Source organism: Monodon monoceros, unplaced genomic scaffold, assembly GCF_005190385.1.
Source record: "Monodon monoceros isolate NGI ecotype Baffin Bay Population unplaced genomic scaffold, NGI_Narwhal_1 Super_Scaffold_22, whole genome shotgun sequence".
Taxonomy (NCBI): Eukaryota; Metazoa; Chordata; class Mammalia; order Artiodactyla; family Monodontidae; genus Monodon; species Monodon monoceros.
The window spans coordinates 112,131,251-112,155,637 of record NW_021703779.1 but is presented as its reverse complement, the minus strand read 5'-3'; the positions used below and the strand labels follow the sequence as shown (position 1 = coordinate 112,155,637).

Below are 24,387 nucleotides of genomic sequence, written 5' to 3'. Positions count from 1 at the left end.
TTTGTTAGACCCCCATACACTAAGATTTAGGTAAACATAGTCTCTTACCTTTAGTAGTTTACAATCTTAAAGAGTCAACATCAAAGCCTCAGTTATTTAAAAATTTTAATGACTTAATTACAGAAGTCTCTGACTTAGATTTCTGGAGGTAAAATACAACAGAAGTATGTCTGTTTATATCTCCACTCTTGCAATATTGCTTACAACAAGCATTACTGTGCTGCTCGTTAGGAGAAAAATTAGATTTTAAATGTTGTACACAGTACTTTGTTTCTGTTTGAATTTTATTTTATTTATTTTTTATACAGCAGGTTCTTATTAGTTATCTATTTTATACATATTAGTGTATACATGTCAATCCCAATCTCCCAATTCATCCCACCACCACCACTCCCCGCCCCCCTGCCACTTTCCCCCCTTGGTGCCCATTCGTTTGTTCTCTACATCTGTACACAGTACTTTGATTAAGAAGCGCACTGATGAATCAAAAAATATTTCTTGAGAATCTCCTATGGAGCCATTTCTGGGGTCTGTGTTGTGAGGGATGCATTACAGCCATGCATTCAATAAATATGTACTGGGGCCCTACTATACATTCTAGGCACTGCTCCAGATTCTGGGTACAGAAGTATAAGAACCCTTCCCTCAAGGAGTTCACAACCATAGAAATACAGACTGTCAGAGGTAGGAGGAACCTTAGAGAGCATGTAGTCCGCCATCCTCAATTTACAGTTAAGGAGGCTGCGGTTCAGAGATGTTAAGCTACTGATTCAGGGTCACAATGCTCAGAGTGGCAGAACAAGAACTAGAAACCAGCTCTTTGGACTGCTGGTCCTCTGCTCTTTCGATTATTCCAATCTATTTGGGAAGACAGGATACTCCCACATGAAACAACTTCAGAACAATACCAGACAAAAAGCTGCTAACAAACCATATGACATTAACCATAAGTTTAACAGCAGTTAGGGAACGACTGGAGACATCCAACAGAGCTTAAATCTTCTGAGTAATGACATACAATTTATTTATGGCAGGGGAGACTTGCTATACTTCTGACATGTTATAAGAATGAATGAGATGAAGGCATTCCAAGGAAGCAGTACTTCCCTCTGGATCTTATCATCTTGCTTTGTTTTGGTATGTTTGCTATGTTTTGGTACACAGGCTAGCATCTCTTTCATTTACAACAGAAAACATGACATAAATTAGCGGGGAAGTAATGGAGAAAATAAAACACGAAGGTAGTGGAGTTCAACCTCCAATCTGTAATTTACACCAAGTTCTACTGAGATGCAAAATCTCATGCAAACCATATTTACTGACTTCTGAGTATTGCTTGAATAAGAGCGAGCCACAGAAGAAGAGTATCCCTGTGGGATACTTTTTGTAGGAGAAATCTTTTAGTTAGACATTTATCCTCAAATGGGCTACCTATTATTGGAAAGTTTTTATGCCTTGTGCTTTTAATAGGAACTCTCTATCATTAGGGAATGCAGGAATTTATTTTTGTAAAGAAAAGCATTTCAGGGCTTTATTTGAAAACATTTACTCAGTGACTACCATGGGCCAAAGCACCGTGCACATACTTAGCATAATGCTTCTCAAACAGTCTGTAGTGAAGGATCAATTTACTTAATATTATTTTTATTTTCTGATATTAATATGAACTCCTGCGCATCTAAAGCTCACAAGTCATGGTAGAGACAAAAAAGTAAACATACATTTGCTACCCAATGTGGCAAATGTAGTGGTCACCCCAGGTGTTGGTACAAGTATAGCCGACTCTGGGCTTGGTTGGTAAGGCATGGAATGTTCTGGTACTGCTCTTCCCCTCCTTCGGCTACAGGTCCCAATACTGCCTCTCAAAAACACAGTTCCTAATGGATAGACTTTACAATAACTATAGAATTAGGGGTAGGGGTGGGGATGGCCTTTTCATATGAGATGCTACTGTTGAAATTCCCCAAGACTTAGGACTGTGGGTGAGGCTTGGGAAGTGGGATGGACGAGGCCGCTGAAAGTATGAGTTGCTGTCTGTGGTGGTGGCTGGCTGTTGACTTCCTCCCATGTGTTGCTGGGAATCCACGGAGCTGTGGGGATGGGAAAGGACCTTGAGGGAAGCAAACATGTGAGAGGTCAATGGTTAGAGACCAACTGTTGACCTATTGGGGACCCAGGTTCCAGAGCATAAAGACCCAGAAAGAACTTAGTAAAATTACTTATAGATTCTACACACCATACAGCAAAATAAATATATTACATTACCTGAGCCACTGTGTTTGGGGGGATACAATAATTCAAAGCAAAACAAAGTATTCGTGAATTGCCATGTGGCACATAAAGCTGTGCCTCAGGTGTCACCAACCTTTAGATTTAAAGCTACCATCTTCTCAATACCAAACTACAAACCCCTTAAATTTTAATAGAAAACCGACCCTGCTATGCAATAGAGACAAAATGTTAGATATACATATAGTATATCTGCCCAATCAAAAAAAAAAAAACGAAACTCAATGGACTAGGGGTATGAAGAAATATGTTAGGAATCTAGATCAATATTCCTGATACAAACGAAGACAGAATAGAATAATTTTTTATTTACAGCAATCAACATGATGCCACAAATAAAAATCTCAATAGTTTTTTTCAAAGTCTTCAACTCTAACTTACAAGAACCTCAGTACATTTTGTGGATTTAGAGAGGGCAAAGCATAGTCCCGGTCTGGGGAGAGGCTATCCATCCACAACTCATAATGCAAGCATCTCAGCCGGACCTATTAATTTTCCATACACATAGAGCCAAATTCTACCTGGGATTATTATGCAATTTTCAAAATGGCTTTAAGTCTTTCAACTTACAAAGTTACCATTTACATTGCACTGGCCTGCTGGCTGGGGTGAATGAATGAACACTCTCTCCCAAAGGACCATAATTCATTCTCTGATCGTAGCTTATACATTTGGGAGAATTGGGATCAGTGTGCCTGGCGCCTCCCCTCCCCTCTGTCCCACAAAGGAGTCATACACTGCAAGAGAAGGAGACAAAGTGGCTGTGTGCCAGAGTGCAGAGGTGTGGCTAGGGAGGTGTTGACTGTGAACAGCACCCGTCTAACATAGAAGCAACTGTCTACATGATGTGATTTCAGGTGTACCTAAAAAGGCCTCATTGCCCCTCAGTTTAAACACTCCCTTCCCACTGGCAAATGCCTGGAATTCCACAGTTTTTAGAGCCCTGTTCCTTCGGTTTAAAGCTTTGATCCCTGTTTCAACACCCCTACCCCTGGGTGAGCAGCCCCATTGTATCCTATCAACCGTATACCCTGTAAGCGGATGAGTTTTAAAATTTCTTCTCAGAAAGCAGGTTTTGAGGGTGGTGTGAAGGGGAGGAGATGCTGTGTACCTCAGGGGGCTGGGGAGGGGAGAGCATCACCTGTGGCGGCAAAGGGAACCGGGCCCAAGACAAACCGTGTGTGCGTGTGTGGCCGTGTGCAGGGCTATGTATGAGCCCCTCCCATGGCGGCAGCTGTTGAACACCCTTTCTTAACCCTCTCCCAGAAACCTTGATTTATGCTGCTTTTGGAGCCATGGAACCAGACTCTCCTCCCAGATACAGCAAGATAATAGCTGCTGGCTACAGCTGGGAATTCTCGAATTCTTTCAAACTGGAGACTAGGAACGAAAGGTGAAGAAAAGTTCTTCTGGGCCTGCTGTGCTAGGTAGCCTTCCTCTGAGGCCCAAAGAGGAAAATGGGGCCCAATGGTGTTATCTAAATGCTTCCAACTGGGCCTGAAAGCACAGAGCCATGAATTGTAGAAAGTGAACACCGGCTCAATCAGCACATCCTTTTGTGTTTCTAGACTGATTGTTTCTCTTTGTCTCTTCTAGTTGAAGAATAAGGATGAGTCATTGGCCTGACTTCTAATATGAGGAAGGGAGCCTTGAAAAGTAAGACAGTTGTTTATGTAAAAGGGAAAGAGAAAACCCAATCTTAATTCATAGTCACCCATCTCAGCAGTATATAGCATATAAAGGAACAGATTTGACGCTTTGGTAAAGGAACTGGATTTTGTCAGTAAAATTCCACACACTCGATAGACAGCTGTCCGTAGTGCCCCTGCAGGCTTTCCTGACCAAAAACCTATTCTTCGGTGCTTATTCCAGTGCTTGAAATTCCACTGTTAGAGTTACAGCTTGTGGGCTGGAAGGCTAGAAAGTCTTTGAGAGTCACTTATTAAAAAAATGCAACCACTCCTTAAGCCTAGAAAGTTATATTAACTCCTACCTTAGGTCAGCTTAAAACCCTCATGTAGCTGCTTGGAGGCGGCGCAGAAGCTTTAAGGCCAAAGAAATATTTGCCAAAACCTCAGGGTCAGTTTGCTTACCACCTAAGTCCAAATCCTTGTCTTTCACATACCACCGCACAAGTTTTGCTGTATCCCCGTATTCTCAATACTGTTTAATATTATTTTAGGCCAGCTCACATTTTTATTGAAGTGAATTTATCACAGTACTGTCTACCTAGCTTTGTCCTAATGAAGTCATGGGTTGGATACGCTTCTATGTTTATACATAATTTCTGATCCACATTACAACAAATATTTATTTTAAAAAAAACAAAAACTTCACTGGCCCACATACCACCAGGGATTCACTTTGGGAAGCACTGCTCTGGTTCATACAAAGTGTATTAGATATAAAAGTATATATTAAAAATAAGAAGTCGTAGCCCCTCTTTTCAAGGTACTCAGTACCCAGTAGTTGAAAACAACTGTTGCCTTTGTAGTTAGTTGCATGAGCTCTGGAAGATCATGAATTTATGGGAGGTCATGTCTTCCTCTGCGAGGTCATGAAATTCAATCAATGCTTGCCTTCCAATCTGCCCTTTGGTCACAGGGCTCCACAGGTGGAACATATCAAACTCACCAGCCAAATTATGACTCTTAATTGGTGTTTCTTTTAAAGTGGATATGTCATTTGTCAAATGTTCAATGCAGGCGCAGGCCTAGCCCCAGGCAAAATTATGAAGTAGGAGAAGAATGCCAGATACGTAGGCTGCACTCAAATGTTTGTTGAAAAAAAAGAATGAATGAGCCCTCCGTCCTTGAATCTCTCTCTCCCAACCCCCAGATCCACTAGGTGCCTTTTGAATTCTATCTCCTAAATATCTCCAGTAGTCTTTTCCCTTTCCAAGTCTCCTCTGACACAGGAGTTTATCATTTCTTGTCTGGATTATTTTCACAGCCTCTTGACTTGCTTCCAAACCTCTTCCTTCTCCAAGCCATTCTCCACAATGTTGCTGGAGAGATCTTTTCATGGGGCAAATAAGGTCATGTCACCTGTCTGCTTAGAGTTTCCTTAAGTGGTTCCCCAGGCTCCTTTGCATGGTTTGGGGACTCTGCATAATCTGACCCTTGCTTACCTCTGCTGCTGTAGCTCTTCTAACTCCCCAGCCTGAAACCATTACTTGCACCTCCCACCATCCCACTGGGCCATGCCAGGCTCTCTCCTGTCAGAATCTTTGTTCGTCCTGCTTCTTTTCCTTTGCCCCCCTTCCCCCCATCTTCTTTTCTCACCTCAACTCCTACTGCTCTTTCAAGCCTGAGTTTAGGGCATCACCCCCTCTGGGAAGGTTTCTGTGGCTTGCCTTCTCACCCTCTTAGAACTCTGCATTTGCCTCTATGTTAGCACTTACCACATGCTGTGTTAACATTTTTCTGTTTAGTTGTCTTTCCCACAAGACCTGTAGCTCTTTGAGGTCAGGTACCACAGGTTAATCTTTGTATCCCACTGTCTGTTTGTATCTCACAGTGTCTGGCATGTAGCAGCAATTCAAATATTTGTTACTGAATGAATGAATGAGCTCCTCGGCCACCTATCTTTCCTTTGCCTCTCTTCTCAGTCCACAAGTTCTGGCACACGACCTCTCCCCTCCGCCCCTGGCGTGGCTGGTACTCATTGGAGAATTCCTGGGGTGGAGGCTCTCCTTTTTCTTTCCTTACCTAAACCTGCTTTTACCTAGATCAGAGACAACACGATCAGATGATAAACTAATTCACACTGAGGTGTTAAATCATTTCATCATACAAACACTTATCGAGTTCCTGCTATGTGCCAGACATTGTGCTTAGGTGTGTGTGGGAGTCACCAGAAAGAACCAGGGAGTTTAAGATCCCTACTTAGGAGCATATGGGTAATGACCAAATACATTCCTCCTCTGAGAGGTATCTGATTTTCAAAGAACTGGGTTTCAAATGATGACATTTAAACAGGAGAGGTGGGGATTTGGGTCTTGGAGACCTCTCAAGCAGGCTAGCTCTGGCTCAATGAATTTGCTGTGTGAAACAATTTTCTAATGAGTTAGGCTGACTTTAAGTCCCAGGTTATCTTGTTGTCACCAGTTATGCTTTGCTTCATGAAAGGTCACCAGGAGCTACCTTACAGGAGACAGATTTCATCCTGGGATCAGGTGAAGGTGACTTCTCTGACTTTGCGTGGTTCTATTAAATTAAATCTAGTAAGCCCCACGGGCTGTCAGACTTTTTAGGTACAGTATTCAAAGATGAGGCAGGCTGTGGACCTCCTGCCCCTCTCTGCCAGCGGTCCCCAGCTGCCCCTGAATGGGACTATTTGTGGGGTGGGTTTCCGAACCCGGCCAGAGCTGCGTTGGGAAAACGGTTCGAGGGAAGCTCCTCAGAGAACAGGAAGAGGAGGTGGATTTTGTGCGGAGGAGGAAGACCTCTTGCGAGGCTCTTGTGGCCAGAGACGAGCTGGACCGGGCTGGGAGGAGGGATACCTAAGCCAGGGACCCCCACGCACCCCCAAGGAAGGATGGAGAGGTTGCAAAAATCCTAAAGGGAAAAGCCCTCTCGGCTGTAGGCCAATGGGCGGCGGGAAGGAGGAGTGAGGCTGGGGAACTTCTCCCAGAGCCAGTCAGAGGGGACGGCTGCTGGGAAGCCAATCAGCGCGCCCGAGCCTGCAGCCCCTCTGCAGTAGTTATGCCAGAGCTCTCTGTGTAGAGCGGCGGCGAGCCGGCAGCTGGGCTGCGGGGCCAGGAGCCACCGCACGCGCTCCGCGTCCTCCTCTCGCGCCGCTCCTGCCCGGTCCCCGCGCCGCGGTGCCCCAGCAGTCCTCGCAGCCCCGCGCCCGCAGCCTCGCCGCGCGGCCGCCACCGCCCCCCGGCCGCGCAGTTCGCCTCGCCCCGCCCCACCCGGTCCCTCCTCGCCCCGCCCCAACCCGGTCAACCCCGCCCCGCCCCGAGCCGCCGAGCCGTTCCCGCCCTCGCCCAGCGCCCAGGTAGCTGCGAGGAAACTTTTGCAGCGGCTGGGTAGCGGCACGTCTCCCGCTCCTTAGGGCCACTGCCAGGCTTGCTGAGTCCTGGGACCGCTCTCGCCCCCGCTGCCACTTTCCCGCTCTCTCCTCGCTCCCGGCGAAGCAGAATGGCAGGGCCCGTGCGCACCGCGTGCTTGGTGGTGGCGATGCTGCTCAGCTTGGACTGCCTGGGACAGGCACAGCCCCCGCCGCCGCCGCCGGACGCCACCTGTCACCAGGTCCGCTCCTTCTTCCAGAGACTGCAGCCCGGACTCAAGTGGGTGCCTGAAACCCCGGTGCCAGGTGAGGAGTCGTCCCTCGCGCGTTCCCCGCGCCCGGCGGTGAGCCAAGGGGCGCATGGTGGAGGTAACCCGAGCGCGCTAGTCCCGCGGGGCCGCGATCGTGAGCCTAGCGGCCGGGCACCTGGGAGTGGTCGCCGTGCCCGGGCCGCCCGGCCAGGTCTCCCGAGAAAGGGAAGAAGGGTATATGTGGGCCGTGTCCGCATCTCCCAAGCTTGCTGGGCTGTCAGCGAAGGTGCGACTGGGAGGAACCGCAAGCATGGCCTTTCTAGCGAGCGCCCATTTTTGGGGGGAGGGCAGGAAGGCTGGAGCTGGTTCTCCCCGCCTCGGCGAACTGGCGCCCCACATCCTAGCTGGTGCCTCTGGAATTTGCCACCCTCGCTCGCACGTACGTGCCAGAATTTCAGCCTCAGCTGGACCGCGGCTCCGGCCATTCTTTCCCCAACCTGCCCTCACGCCCTCCTTTCCGCAGCCTGGGTTCCCGAGGCTCGCGGGCCCAAGTGCAGGCAAAGTTGAGGACAGATCTCCGAATCCGCAGTGGCAGGTAAAGACACACGGAGGGAAACTTTTGAGTAGGTAGGAGGGTCCCCCAAATGAGGAGGACTGAGCCTTTTCCTTCAAAACAGCGTCTCTTCTCTAGGCTGGCGAAATCGTTTCCAAAACCGGGCCGCTGGCCCGGGGAGCAGGAGTCCAAAGATGATTTAACTCCTCCCCTTCTCAAACTCATCTGCCTTCTTGACAGGCTGGACCCTGAAGGGGAGATGATTTTAGGTGGAGGAAAGTTTCTGAACGCTTGCCTTTTGTTCTGCACAATCAGGTCGTGTTGTAAGGGCATATTTTAGCCTTCCCTGAGCGCTGCCGCTGTCAACAGATGAATATTAATGGCCTTGTGTGATTGACTGTCCCACGGTTGGAGTCCTAAAAGCCTGCCTTAGAATCCAATTAGGACAAGTTGCTACACTGGCAATGCAGGCAAGAAGAGTCGGCTTCAAACAGGTTTATTTATCAGAGGTGCGCTCTAAGAAACGGCTGGTTGTATTCACAAACCGTAAGACGTTTGTGGCCTCCGGTGTCTCTTCGCCACCCAGGCATCCAGCGAGGCGCGCGTCCCGCGTTTCCGAGGGATCGGGGAGCAGCCCTCGCCAAAACTTGGCTCGTGGCTCTCAACAAGTCGGGGAGGCGGGCCTGATGGTTGGGCCAAGTTGTGAATAAGATGCGCGCCCTGTGGGCGCTGCCGGCGAGCGTTCACTAGCGGGAGGTTACCTAGGCAGCCAGCGCGCCCTCAGCCTTTTCTTTAGGTGGATGAAAAGAGCCGAGCGAGCCTGCTGTTTAGTTGCAAAGGTAATTGCTCACCCTTTTTGGTGACTGAAATGCGTTTGCGCATATGTTAAATATTGCTTTGCAGGATTTCGCTCTAAGGAAGGGTAGAACTACCTCTCCCTCTGTTAAGTGTTAATAACGTACCACGTGGGCGTGTGCAGGAGCCGTAAGGGGCAACCTATGAATCAGCTCCACAGAGCTGCAACAGCAGGCGAATCTCTCTCCCCTCGAAGTGCCCTGGTAATTAGCTTGGTAAGGCCAGAGAACATGCTTTTGTTGGTAATGTAAAAATTGGTCCTCACAGGATGAGCCCCCCCACAAGATGAATGGATCCAGGGTTGGAGCAGGGGCCACACTGGGCGGGTTTGAAGCCAAGGGGTAAAGATTGTGCTTAAAAGAGGAAAAAGACCAGAGGGAATGCACAGATACTCATTTAGCAACCCCCCTCTACACAGGCTCAAGCAGGAGCTCACCCTCCCTTGCCCTCCCCCAGCTCTCTGGCTGCCTGCCTCTTTGCAGCATCTGTATAAAAGTATTGGGAGGGCCCACACACTGTGTGTATGAGATTTGGCCTGGGCTCCCTCCTCCCAAGCTCCCTTACTCCTGGCCTAAGGATGGCCATGTTACATACAGAGAGCAGGGACTCGTAATGGAGAGTTTTCATTTTCCTCAAGTATTTCCCAAACTCTATAGGAAAAATCCCTTTCCAAGGGTCTTTACCGTATAAACCCAACATTCCCTACTTCACTTCTGTTTAACAAACATATGCCCTGTTGAGCACCTTCTACGTGGCAGGCACTGTTCTGACTCACCCTGGAGCAAAGCCAAATTTCAAATATGGCGATACCCACACAGCTACCATATAGCCTGGATTTTCTGGGACGGTGCAGATTTCCAGTACTCTGTCCTGGCATGAAACCACGTGTCCTGAATTTTAGTTGGACAAATATGGTCACTGTAGATATGGAAAGCATGGTAAAAATCCTAATGTCCGTGTGTGGAAAGAGCTCATCAGTATTTCAGAGAAGAGACGATAATGGCCGACTAAATACAATGGCAAGTGCATAATTTCAAAGTGAATAAATGTGTGATTTGCTGCTGTCATTCAGTGGTTGGAAATTGAAAGAGAGCTTCAAATTATTTGATAGTTATGAACCATCGTGATGACCGCTTGACTTTTCTTTCCCATCTCTATTTTAAGCCGTGTTCATTTCTTCTGCTCCACTATATTAACTGCATTAAAGCTTTCTTTGTCCCAGATAAAACGAGATTTGGTCACAGTAAGGAGAAATCCTCAAGAATGTCTTGTCTCACTTAGGGGGAGCATGGGATTGACTGTTAACTTAGGCCATTAGCAGAATTGGGTTAGAGTGGATAAGGTACATTTCTTATGCTAATATGGATGAGACTAAATGGCATTTGAAATCAGCAGGCCTAAAAAATAAATCACTGGTGCTGAAGGACTACACTAGACTTCCACAAAGCTGATCTAAAGCCTTACGATCTCATGTTCCCATTTCTTTTAGTGTTCAAAGGCACAGGATAGCAATTCTAAATAGCATGCCCCCCAAATCCATAGATCTTTTCGTACCCCACTCTTTTTTTTTCCTAAGGATTTGTAACTTGGAAAGCACCACAGATGGAAACCAGGCACACAGAGTTAGCATTTGGCAGAAAAATCCATATAACTGACTTTCAGTGCAGCTCTTTTGCCCTTATTTAATTTAGAAAAATTCAGAAAAAAGCCAATGAGCTCATAAGTCTAGATGTTTATTTTGTTTTGCTTAACCTACCCACAGGCGCAATCAAGAATGGATACAATTTTAGGCAAGGAAAGTGAGCTAGTAATCAGACAATGATGTTTCCAGTTGTCTCAAGGGAATGTTACAGAAGCCTGAAAAAAAATTCCTCTAAACAAAAATCAAGTGTAATTCACTTTATGAATGCCATACACCACTTTTGTAGGGGTGGTAGTGAAGGGGACGGATGGGAATGAGAAAATCAAACAAACCGTGGTAGTGTTGCAACTCCCCAAAGACTGAGGAATCTTGCCTTAGAGGGCCTTGGAAAGTGCAAGAACCAATCCGGGAGGCCAAATGCCCGAATGGGTAAAAGGCAGCCTTGAAAAGCCAAAACTGACTTGGAGTTTCTCAAATAGATGAAACAACATAAAAATAAAAATCAACGTTCTCGAAAAGAGAGTTTGGTATTCGTTGTTGTTGCTTTAGAGTATGAGAGCTAGTAACCTCCTCCGGGTTGCCAGCTGTGGTTCCCCAATTAATTGGAAGCAGTTAGTGGTCCTAAAGTCAGGAGAGAAGAGTGAGGTATGGGAGGGGTTTCTCTCCTCTGAGATTGCACTGGACAGTTGAGTGAGCAGGTGATTTGTTCAAACTTTGAAAAAGTTGTATCACCATGTGCTAACTTGGAATAGTTTAGAGAACTCTCTCAAATGTGGTCTGAATATATTTATTACGCTAATGCTGGTGATCGGTAACGAGATGTTCTCAGAGGGAAGCATCGATCCGATTGAGGAGATGGCTGATGGTCGGTGGAGCGCCTTGGCCTGAAAGGAGTCTCAGACTGCCTGCTGCTTGGCAGGCTCTGTGTTAGGTTTTGGGGGTGCCGAGAGGAGTAAGACATAGTCCCTTTTGTCAAGGCGCTCACAGTCTAGTGGGGGAGCATACAAGTAAACAGGCTTCTCAGGAAACTTGTGGGATTAAATAGGGTGAAAAGGGCTAGAAAATACCTCCAGGAAATTGGCTGAAATGGTCACAATAGCCAGCCTGGGCAAGGGAAAAGAACTGACGAGATGAAGTGGGAGATAGGGAGAGGTCGCTTAATAGGGCCGCCATCTTAAAAAGTTTTCTTAATTCTTGGAGCAAATTCTGTTTGTAAGCATTAGGAAATACAAGCATAAGAGGATTTTGATGGATGCTAGATGACACAGATGGTGTCAGTTTTGCAATGTGTTTTTTTTTTTTCTTATGGGCTGGTAGGTTGTATCCAATATTTTGATGCAATATTTTTGAGCATTCTGCTGCTTCCATCTTTAGAGTTGCAATGTTTGCTGTTCACTGTAGCCTAGAAAAAGGCTGCTTATTACCAACCTGGGAGAAAAGGGGTCTGGATTTGTCTGATGTGAGACAAGACAGAAAATATGTTCTCCTTAAATGGCAGTTATCAATAGGACCACGCCAACTGTAGTGTTTGATGCATATACAAAAGCATGGTTCTTAAGAGGTATCTTATTACTCATTTCTAAGAAAATTGAAGATAATCACTTATAACTTGTGCACACGATACATCATTTGGAAAGAATTTCACTGGGGATCATATTGCTCAACTGAAAAGTTCTGGCATGCTGAATTTGTACATTTTTGTGAATGCTTCCTTTTACTCTGATCTCTTGCTTTTTTTCTGCATATGGTTATTTGTATGTTTTAGATTATAAGCTCCTTAAAGGGAAAGCACTGTATTTGATGCAGTGTTGAGCACAATGCTAAGAGTACCATAGAGCATTTAGTAAATAATTGATAATAGAATTTCTAGATCGTTATGTATTCTTCTATGAAACTCTCAAATACTTTCTTAAGCTATATCTCATCTTACTTATTTTAAAAGTCTAAGTCCAAATTTTTATGAGACATTATTGGGGTATGTGGACAAACTTTTCAAGCTGCATATATTTTGACTGGAGACTGGTTCAGGCTTACCTCAGTTAGCTGGCGACTCTTACCATCAGGCAGTGTTTATGAACGCTGAGTACCCAGAGAACAAATTGAAATTAGCAACATTGTTATGACTGCCCTAGTATCGTTAAAGATCACCAGTTATAGCACATAAATTGTAAGACATCTCTTAAATCAAACTCTCTTTGATTTAATGTCAGCTAGACCTTTCTCACTAATGTTGACATTACCATATTTGGGAGTTGAGCTGTGACACATGCATGGACCTGTTGATGTACCTCACAGGTTTCTGTAACCTGGGATCAGAATTTGTGCACAGGCTCAATTCCAGAGACCATACCAGGAGCCAGCATCTCTTCAGCCCTAGCTGAGCTTCTAAGCAGGTTTGATGTTTTTGGTAATCTAGGGTCTAATGGAAAGTGTGGGCAGAAAAATCCCCCACTCATCTGCCCATATTTAGCAAATTGTCAGGCTTGAAACAGGATCCCCAGCACTCCATTAAGAAATGAGCATCAGAAAATAGTGTCCAAGTTGTGGGCCCCAGACTGGCTTTAGAGACAGCATAAAGTAATGGGAATTTATCTTCTAAAACGTAATGACAGGAACACTGCGATTCACAAAGCAACGCGAAGGTGAGCATATCAGCAGAGAAAATGTGCATTTTGAAATGCTGTGTGTGAGGGGAAAACACTCACTGGGACCTTATAGTCTCACTTGAATACCCTGTTGAATATACAAAGTAAAGTATTAGTTCTCTTCTTCGAATTAGGCCAATTAAGTATTAATTATCCAAGTGCTAATTATTAGGAATACTTGTTTGCCATTTTTAAACAAAAATGAAACCGCATTGATTAACAAGGAAGGCACTTTCACTTTTGCCTCTCTATGTGTGTAGCTACATAAAGCCTTATTTGAGAGTTTGTATTTTTTCTCATGAGGAAAAAGGAGTCAATGTTAGGACCCAAATGCTTTGCTAGTGTTCTGAACAGTTAATTATGCCTAGTAGCTGAAATTGTATTTATATGCTAGATTAGTAAATCTACTAAGCTCTTTGAAGTATACTTAATAGGCTTATATTGATAAATAATTGATAGGAAGAGAGATAAAATACAAGTGAACGTGGCAGTAAAAAGGAACAGAGAAGTTAAAGCCATTATAAGTGAAATTTCCACACACTGTATTCCAACCATTCACCTGAAAGATGTACATTTCTCAGAAGTGATGATTTTGAGAGTATTCTGTATTTTTCAAAATTTCCACAATGAAGCATGCATTTATTTCTTATAAATTCAGCAAAATTTTAGAGTAAAATTTTAACTGGCCTTTTGACTCTGCCTTTTGAATATAAGTTTATTACTGGAAAATTAGACATCCTTATTATGGTATCTTTAAGGTATGTGTTTGTGATTATCTGTGTCTCCCTACTAGACTGTGATCTCCTCAAGGTTATAGGGGCTGTATTTTATGTATCTTTGTATCGTCAGTGTCTAGCATAGTGCATAGTACAAATAATAGGTACCCCATAAATATTTGTAGGCTAAATGAATGAATGGAATTATAAATGTAACCATAAAATTTCCGTAAAACCAATATTTAAGTAGTTGATTCCTTTTTACCAATATACTAAGGTTTCTAAAAAAGTAACTACTTTTTCAGGTCAAAAATCCATTTGTTGTCTATGGGTAAGTGATAAAGGACATTGACTTAATTCATTTGGCTGTACTATAACTCCCTGGAAAAAGTAGACTAGCCAAGTCTTACAAGAGGTAAGTAGCTTGTGCTTGTTTACAAGGCTATTTTAAGTAGTTTAAAAATAAATATATTTACGTATACATAAATGCATATATTTATTTTCACTTTACAGATCTGTGGTATTTAGTGTGAAAATAATGCAACTGGTGTCAGTTACAGAAGCATACACTAAATGTATATAAGTTTTCCCTCAGTGTTTGGTGTTTCTTACCTATAACATCAAACTTCATAAATGTACCTGGAAAAGGACATAATCCAAAGTGGGTTTCAGCCATGGGAATTTTATTGGAGTAGTCTAAAGGGCCTCCTGAGAGTCCTCTTAATTTCTGTATGCATTAGGGCATACTTTCCAAATTGGCTAGCGATGACCCATCGGGAGTTCTTTCAGATACAGGCCCAAGTAGGAAAAAGGGGAAAAGAGAAAGAAATGATGATCATTTTAAAATAATGTTAGAATTCTATTTGCGTAGTTTCCTTCTTAATTATGGTTCTCTTCCCTCTCTCCCACACTCTGCATAATACATACTTCCAGTATGTATTCTGGCATCCTGGGATTCTCCATTGCTCTTTGTCAAATTTTGGTCTGGATGGTTGAAGCTGAGGGAAACGTGGTGAAGAGAGGAAGAGTTAGGGTGATGGATACAGGGAGTAGGTTAAGAGCCCTCATTCTGGTATATATCAGAAAGTTAACTGGCACATAACAGACTGAAAGGATTGGAAAACATTTGAACGTGGAAATTATCATGTGTGCAGAGATAATACAGAGATATGCCCTAATTGCATTCGGTTCCCAGAATTACCTTATTTGTACTTCTTACTTAGTATCCATGTTTTTTGAAGTCCATAGTTTATTCATAGCCTCTGACAGACCCTATGCCCATTGAATGTAGGAGCCATGTTTGATTGTCATGGTATCCTCTAGAGTGGCAAGTAGAGTGCCTTGTACAGAGTTATTATTAAAGGTTGGAATGACTGTAAGAATAAATACCTAAAGACATATTCTAGAGGACTTGGTCACTGTCAAATGAGGTCCTAGGATGGCATATACCTAGAGAATGACTGATTCTCTGGATGCATCATTTTCTAAACTGATCTGCAGCAGAGACTGAGGAAGGGGGGTGGTGAAGTTGAAGTATATTTCTCTATTCTCTGTGGCCCTGGGAGCCTTGTTGCCCCTCTTTCAAAACTAAAGTTTGAGGAGGAAGTGACAAGTAGAGAGAGATTTTAGCTGCAGCTTTATCTAAATGTGGTATTTGCATATGTTTTACATATATATTCATAGATTATACATATGTATGAATGTATATTTCTATTATTTTGATAGCAACAATTAGTAATTATGTGTTATTTAAACTGTTTGAAAGTTGTGAATTGCTACTCTTAGCAGTGGGTGGTCTTTCACAATCATACCCTACATTTGTGTCATGAAAGCTTTGCTTTTATATATCTTATGTACAAACAATGCAACCGCTCAAAGTGTCTGCAGGTTCTGAGTGCCACAGATCTGCTTGGTTCCACACACACACACACATATTTGTATACTCGTACATACACACATATAAAATATCCCTACAACTGTACCCCCTTAATAATCTAGAGAATAAGCCTAACCTACACTGGGAAGAACTGGGGGGTACAGCTTTTCAGAACCTGAGTAAACCATTTTCAGTTGGATTGGCCCCAAATTGTTGCGGAGCTAATTGTCACTGATATCATAGAGCTACTGCTCATTTATAAAGTTCCATCATTTCCCTAAGTACAGAGGTGTGATCCTTGTTGAAGTAGTGATGGTTAACCCATACTGTGAATTTGGTTCATTTTGGAGAACTACTTCTAGCACTGGCTGGATTGCGTGTTGAGCTCCATAGAAATGAGACTGTGACCCAAGAGGCACTTCAAGTTAGGTTTCATGGAGTGATTTTATTGGGGAACCACATTTAACTGTTTTGGAAAACAGATGGAAATTGTCAGAAAATGAACCTACTAATAATGAACTTTATATGCTATCTCTGCATAAATATTTAAAAGTTTTCCATTCATTCTTTACTTCAACCAACATTTATTGAGCACTGATTCTGTGCCAGGTACTGAGCTGATGAATAAGATAAACCATTGCTTAGGGAGGGACCCAGTAAGGAAAACCATGGATGTCAAGGCAGCATGATGAGCTGGGTGCCCAGTGGGGATCTGGGTGCTGCTGAGCTATGGAAGAGGGTGCCTAGTTGCCTTAAGTGGGCTGTCCTGTATGGTATGTGCAAAGGTACAGATTTAAGAGACAAAATGACATATTTGTTGTATTGGAATAGTTTGGCTTGTTTGGAGTACAGATGTGGGGAAAGTAGAGGAAAGATGAAAAAGAAAAGTAGGTAGGAGATGCTGAGGAGTTTTGTTGGACTGTATCCAAGGCTGATGAGGAGCCATGAAAACATTTTAAGAAGAGGAAACGCTATTTAGGATGGAGGATAAGTGGGGAGTGAGTGGTGGCAGGGAGTTTTAATAATGCACGTGAAAAGCCAGGGCAGTAACTAGGACAATAAAAGATAAAGTTGAGAGAATAGAGGAAGTAGAGTAGACATGACTTGGTGACTGGTTATGAGGACAGAAGGGAGAGTCTAGAACTTCTAGTTTTGCGGGGTGGTGAGGCTACAGCAGATAATAGGTGCTCAGTAAATATTTGTTGAATAAATGAGTGAAACACAGGAGGAACATATTTTTGAGGGGTGAAATAATGAGTTTGATTTTGAACAGGTTGAGTTTGAGGGGTCCTTTAATCATTGAGGCAGAAATGTCTGGTAGGTAGTTGAGGTTGTGTGTTGGATAATAGAAGAGAGAGCAGTCAGGGCTGGAGATAACATATTTGGACATTGTCAGCATGTAGATGGTAATTGAAAACTGGGGATAGATGAGATCACTGGGAAAGAGAGTATATACTCTTCTGGAGTTCAGGAGAAGCATAATTGGGACTCATCGACATATAGGCTCAAGTTGGAAGTCATGGGTGTGGATGATATTTTCCAGGCTTTTGCATGTGACATGTCTTAAAATGTGTTTTGCCAACATCTGGTGAGTTTTTTTAAAAACTGCCAAAGACTTTAAGAACTCTTTTGATTAAAAGTATGAGTATATGTTGTCATAGTCCAAGACTTTGCAAATAAGATAATGTACTCCAACACACACACACACACACACACACACACACACACACGCACATACCCCCCACACATACTTCTGTGTAGAAAAATACATTAGAATCAACGGATCAGATTTCTATTATTTTTGATAGCAATAATTAATAATTATGTGTGTCATTTAAACTGTTTGAAAGTCGTTGTTACTCTTAGCAGTGGGTGGTCTTTCACAATCATACATTACATTTATGTCTGGAAAGCCTTGTTTTTATATATCTTATGTGCAAACAATGCAGCCACTCATAAAGTGTCTGCAGGTTCTGAGTTCCACAGATCGGCTTAGTTCCAACATGTAGGCCCCTCTGGCTCTCCCCTTTTGGAGAAAGAATCCTGTAATACTGTGTAGCTTTGGAGCTCTGGTCTCTATTCCATTTCAGACTGGGCCATGCTGGCTAGCCTTTGAAACATGTGGTTCCAAGCAAATACTAGGAATACTTGTGTAATTGGGCTGATCTTTACTTAAGTGTCTATGGGGATGTGATTTTTTTTTTTGTTTGGTTGGGGGAGAGGATTGTATAATTTTCTGCTTCTCTGGCATAATGGTTTCTTTAATTTCCCTGTTCATGAGTTTACCTTCATCAGGGTATCTATTTTCATTCAACATAAGCTTGAAACTCCTTGTTCTTAGGTAGATTTTTTGAGGCTACTTTTAGGTTGATGGAATAGTTTGGAAGGGCCACAAGTGAAGAGCATGAAAACTACAGTTTACTGAGTGCCTACTATGTGTCAGTTGTTTTATATTTAATCTCTCATGTAATCTACACAGCAAAGCTGAAAGGTAGGTGATGTCATGTCCATTTTACAGATGAAGAAATTGAGGCCCAGAAAGGTTTACTTTCCCAAAGGTTGTGTAAGTGGTGGAGCCAGGATTTATTATACATCCAGATTTGTCTCACTCCATAGCTCATGCTCTTTCCAGTGTACACATTGGATTATGAGGGGAAGGAATATGGTCTGGATATAAAGTCTTTGACTTAAATTCCCACACTCCTTTGACTTTTGGGATATTGTACACGCTGGGTTCCCCTCCTACTTGTAAAGCTGATTCTTTCTTTGCTTGTTTACGCTCTTCCTCCCACCCTTTATTAGATGCAAGTGTTCCAGTGGCGTTTGTCCTTTGCCCTTTCTGTTCTCTCTTTGTTCATTCCCACAGCCATTCCCATGACTTCATTATCTTCGCTGCTTGAATGACTCCTCCATCTCTTCCCAACCTGACCTCTTCCTTGCTGTCCAGTTCAGTATTTCCCGGTTTCCTGCTAGATATCTCCATCCAGAAGTCCTGCCAGCGCCTCACTTTCAACACAGTAAAAAATTAGTCCATCATTTTCTTTTCCTATCTGCAGAAACCGGCCTCTCTCCAACATTCTGTATTTCTGGTGATAGCATCTCTGCTTGGGACCCAACTTGAAACCTTGAAATCATCTTTGACTTTTCTTTTTACACATCTCACATCCAAATTAAATGGCCAAGTCCTGCGAGTCTCCCTCCATCATGCCTCTCACTCTTATCCTGTTGACATGTGTGCCCTCTATTTAAGCATAACAGGCTGGCACTCATTGCTGAAAGGACCCTGTAGTTGTCTGTCTCCCAGCCTCTGCTTATAGACCACCTGACTGTCTTCCTCTCATCAGTGCCTGCTGCCGTCTTACCCACTTTTCAAGGTGTCAGTACAATGTCATCTTCTTCATGAATCACTTCATGTTTCCCCATGACTAGATGTGATCCTTTCTCCCTTTGAACCCTGCTATCAGTGAACTTCTCCCATGGCCTTGGTTCTCCTTTGCTCTTGTAATTATTTATGTACTTTTCTCTTCTTACTAGAGCCTTGCTCGTTAAAGTGTGGCCCATGTACCAGCAGCATCAGCAGCATCTGGGAGCTGATAAGAAATGCAGAATCTTGGTTCAATCCGGGGTTTAGGCACCAAAAAAAAAAAAAGCAGAATCTCAGATGCCATCCCAGACCTACTGAATCCGAATTTGTATTTTTTAACAGCATTCCCCAGGTGATTTGTAGGCAAATGTAAACCCCTTGAGGGTAAGAACCTTGCACACTTAAGAGAGGGTCTTGCTTGTAATAGATCATTGTTCTTTTGATTTCTCAAGTTTGTGCTGTGCTTCAGCTGTTTATTCATTGATGGGGATGGGTGGAGTTGGGGAGGAAGGGAGGGTGGGAGGAGGGGGAAGGAGAGAGAGAGATTCAGAGTGTTGGGGGGAGAGGGAGAGGGAGAGAAGGAAGGAGCATAAGAAAGTGAGAATGGGTGGGCTAGAGAGAGCCTATGGGATCTTTGCTCATTTGCTAATAACTTCGTGACAGTTTGAAAAACAGTCTTTGCTCCCCTAGATGGATAGAACCTCTAGTCTAGGCCTTGGCTTAATTTAATGTGGCCAGAGGCACATACGAATTGAGATCATTTTGCTCTTACCGTAGGGAACTATTGGTTTCCCACGTCCTCTTTTACTGGCATTCTGAGGTGTGTCTTCTCTGGCCACCCCCAGAAGTCAGAGTGGAGCTCACGAGGAGTTTCAGAGAGCCATGGGAGAACTGTGCTGAGTGTTTCAAATAGTCCCTTCTGTTTTCAGAAACAGATTTTCTGCTTTGTCTTCAAACTTCAAAGTCTATTTCTGAAATAAAGGTTTATTTCCCCCCATGGAATTCTGAAGGTTTTATACAAGTGTTAATTTCGAAAACCCAAGTCATTTCTCGCCTTTGAAACTTCAGTACTGTGGGTCAATTTAATAACATTGCCTGAAGGTTCTTTTGGCCTTCAAAAGCTGTCAGATTGCCTTTTTGTTCTTTGAGAGAGTAAGGTTGCCTCATTTGCAAAGCCTGAAGGTGATATTGGAACCAACATTTATACAGTCATTTGTAGTCTTCCCCCACCCCTCAACAATATCCAGTTTTATTTTCAAGTTAGGTCCTAGTGGCCATGAGATGTTTTACCAACTAACAATTTCGGGAAAGTTCCCCAAAAGCTCACCAACATTTCATAGAGTGGTGATAAGAAGTGTAGCGCAAGTTACTCTGACACCCACGGTAAGGGGAAGAGTGGGTCCCCCCTTCATCATTTGTTGGCCTGCTCCCCACGTCTTCCCGTTTCGCCTTCCTCTTTTCCACCCTCACACTCTCAAGTGGTTATAGTTTAGAACAGAAGGTGTTTTATGGTTTGTTATATTTATTGAATGCTTTTGTGTTTCTCGTTCTCTTAAAAAAAATAGATGAGTGGAATGTTTTATATTTTCCTCTCTATTTTGTGTTTCCTTTTCCTATAGGTCCTGATTTCCTTTTCTCCCCTCTCTTCCCCCATCTTCCTCTGCCTTCTCCATATCCGCTTGCCCTCAGTGATCCTGGAGAGAAAACAGGCTTTGCATTTCTGCCCACATATTTGGGTACCTGGTTACTTCTCTTGGGATATTGTGAAATTCAATTCCTTAGTTTGGAAATGAAGAGGTCTAAAATATGCACTGATGCATTTACATTCCACTTTCTAAGAACTCTGAGTATTTAAAAGGCTTTTTGTACAGATAGGACAAGGCTAAATATATCTGACTTGAATACCTCAGATCCTTGCAATGTAGCTTACATTCTCTCTCACTTTGTCATAATTCTCAATGAATGCAAATTGCATCTCTGTTCTTAGAAATCTCTTTTCTTACACTGAATGCCTTTCCTTTTTCTAAAGATAAGGGAGCCCCTTTGAAAGACTGCTACTGTGGGGTAGAACTGACACCTACCTTGTAGGCTAACCAAATTGTAGCCTGCTTTTCCCTGATGAAATTATCACGTTTCAGGACATTGTATCATTTGTAGGATTTTAGTGTCCTAGTTTCAAATTTGACTACAGGTTAGAGAGTGTATTCCAGTTGGAGTATTCCTTGGTATTTTTTTCTTTGTGTTTACACTTTGGGGATCTTTGGTTTGTCCTGTATCTATTATCTCTTCCAAGCTTGGCCAAGGTTGTTAGGTTATGCAGTTATGTATAAATATTTAACAAGGTAAGTTAGACAAAATGTGCTTAAAGATACTTTAGCCCCTCCATCCCCCCACCTCCTCACTGCCCGGGCCCCAGCTCAGTTTTTATGTGGACTCACAGATGGTTGCTTTATCTCAGATGTTTAGATTTGGAGGACATTCCTTTGCACTTTGCTTGATGGACACAGTGAAATGGAAGCTTTTCAGTCAATCTTGCCTACCAAAATGGTAGCACCAAGTAACAGATAACATTAGCCTCCTCTTCTTTTTCTTTTTTTTTTTCTGACCAGTTATCCGAACTCCCCTAAGCCAGAGAGTTTTAAGTATGAGATTGTGTGTTTTTTAAGAAAATATTTTGGATAAAGGCTAATGTTCTCGAGTCAGGAATAACAATTAGTACCATTCATTAATCAGGGGCATGTTTTGACTTTGAGTCCTGGCTAGGAAATATAAACTGTGAAAGTCACACGTATATATGAACCTCAGGCAAATTTATGACTTGTCAGCCTTTTAAGGTTAAATTCTTAACCCCAAATTGGGGCTGGCTTTATATGTGGAGTTTGGCACATTCCTCTGGGCCACTGAACAGCCCCCTCCCTGAGCCCTTTGCTTAACAGCAGCTAATGGCCTAATGAGCAAGAAGGATTTCTGCCCCTTATCAGCTGCCTGAACAGCAACAGGAAGGCTGATACACAGAGTGTAGGTCAAAACCTGAGTTCTTGAACCAAAAAACTACAGGGTCAGCTGAAAACTCTGGATACGGGGCATCTCCGTAGTCATCAATACCAGTCAGTAAAGGAACTGGACACTTGAGTTCAAACAAATAGTAATAGTTGTCAAAAGTATGAACAGTCTAATTAATTTTGCTAGTAGTTCTTTCCTTCTTTGTTTAGCTCTTCTATAAATAGCCTTCATATAGTCTTTAATGAGCTTTTAGTTTGTGCCTGGAGGTTGTTATGGTCATGTGGCCAGAGTGTCTGATTGTCAGATGGTGATGATGGAGGCAAGGGTATTTATATTCTGGCCCAGATTTTGGAAGGGGCTGCCAAATAAACGTAAATAGATATCTACTACTACTTTTATTTCTTTTTAAACTGAGTTTTTGAATAAATATGCACTCACTCGCATGGAGTCAGAGAAACCTTGGTGCTTCTTCATACTCTACTCAGACCTTTAGAGTCATTGCTTGTTTCTTAGATCCACTTGGAATCCAGGCCCAGACTCGCATAGAATAAATAAATATTTTAGGGTATTCTGTGCCCAATCATAGTGAAAGCCCCTTGACTTTCATCTTCTGCATTTGCATTTTTTTCAGAGACAATAATGCAAACATTTTTGTCAGATTCTGTTCTGTTATTGAAAATCCTATTTACATAAACAGGCATTGTTGTGGCTTAGGGAAGAATGTGGGGTCCCATTCCTTAGCTCCTTGTATATCTTTGCTAAGGCTTGTCTAAATAGAAGTAATGACGCTTTAGTCTAAGCAGCTTTTCTCATTTAGGTAAGCGGGGCGGTTTGAAATTTCAGTTTACTCGATAATTGAGTTTCTTCTTCTTAATTATTTCAGGCATGCAGGTTGCTCTCTTGATAGTAAAGACCCTAAAAATCTAGTAATCTCCTCAGGCATCCATTTGGTAATAAAATCCTGTGCATTTTCAGGGGTTAATTTTCATGACAATTGTGCACCCCTCCCTACCCTCAACCCAACCTCCACCCTTGGAAAAATTCTGCTATCTTTTAGGGTTTTGGTCTCACATTTGCAAAAAAACACTTAAAAATATATATAAGGATGATGCTGGAATTACTGGATCTAGAGAAAACTTAAATGTATTCAGATTCATGCTCATTACACAACTTTCATTTAGGGTTTTTAATAGCCGTGTCATATTTCTCAGAAAATCATCTGCCCGGCTTTGCCAGGCTTGGTTTTCTGCCCTGAATGAAAAACTGAAGATCAGCAAAAGCGGAGCCTAACTATCCCCTATTCTATCCTTCTTCACAACAACAACAACAAAACAAACAAACAAACAAAACGAAACAGAAAACAAAGAAAGAAAGAAAAAGAAAAGAAAAAGAAAAAAAAATCTCAGAGGTCATCTGGTGTAGAGTGAGGTGGGGAAAAACGTTAAAAAAAAACCCAAACAACTCAAGCTGCCTTCACATCTGCTAGTCATTCCCACTGCTGTGACTTCAATTCAGCAAGTTTTTATTGAGCACCTGTGGTGGGGGCAGTGCTAATAATCATTAACGTTTATTGAGCCAGGCGCTATGCTGAGCCCTTTATGGGCAACATCCCATTTAATCCTCACAATAGAACTACCAGGTGGGTGTTATTATTTCTCCCATTTTACAGATGAGAAAACCGAGGCTTACAGAAGTTTAGTGACTTGTACAAGGTCAAATAGCTACAAAATGAATTAAATCCACTCAGTCTGGTTTCAGAACCATGTTCCTAATCACTACTCTTGTGGTGCGCTCAGTATTTCTGGGGATTACTTCTGAAACCAGCTTTGAGAACCCAGTATGTGTGAGATGCTGGGGATTCGAAGAAAAAAACTCCCCTCTCTCTGTTCTTGGTGGGGGAGGCAGACATGGAGACAGATGAGGACCATGCATGGAGGGTCTCCGTATCTGTTGAGGGGAAGGAGGAGGGCCTTGGAAGAGCGATGGCTTGAATCTGTGGGAGTGCTGCATCCCAAATGCAGCTCAGCAGCCTGGGGTCACGGGCATTTGATCTTCCCGTTCAGTGAAGGTTATCGTCTCTGAGTTGAACTGCCTCAGTGACTGCATCAGACTGTTTCCATCACTGCCCTAGTTGACTGTAGCCTCAGCTACCTTGAACCCCGCACTCCTTAGACATA

General features: G+C 43.1%; 1 protein-coding gene across 1 annotated transcript in view; it reads left to right on the top strand.

Moving 5' to 3' along the window:
- Window positions 1-7,241: 7,241 nt before the first annotated feature.
- The window catches only part of GPC3 (glypican 3), a 440,822-nt gene continuing 423,676 nt past the window's right edge, over window positions 7,242-24,387 (top strand). The window contains exon 1 of the mRNA XM_029240698.1: window positions 7,242-7,611. Within this exon, the coding sequence (XP_029096531.1) occupies window positions 7,437-7,611 (175 nt within the window). The 5' untranslated portion in view covers window positions 7,242-7,436. The remainder of the gene's footprint in view (window positions 7,612-24,387) is intronic.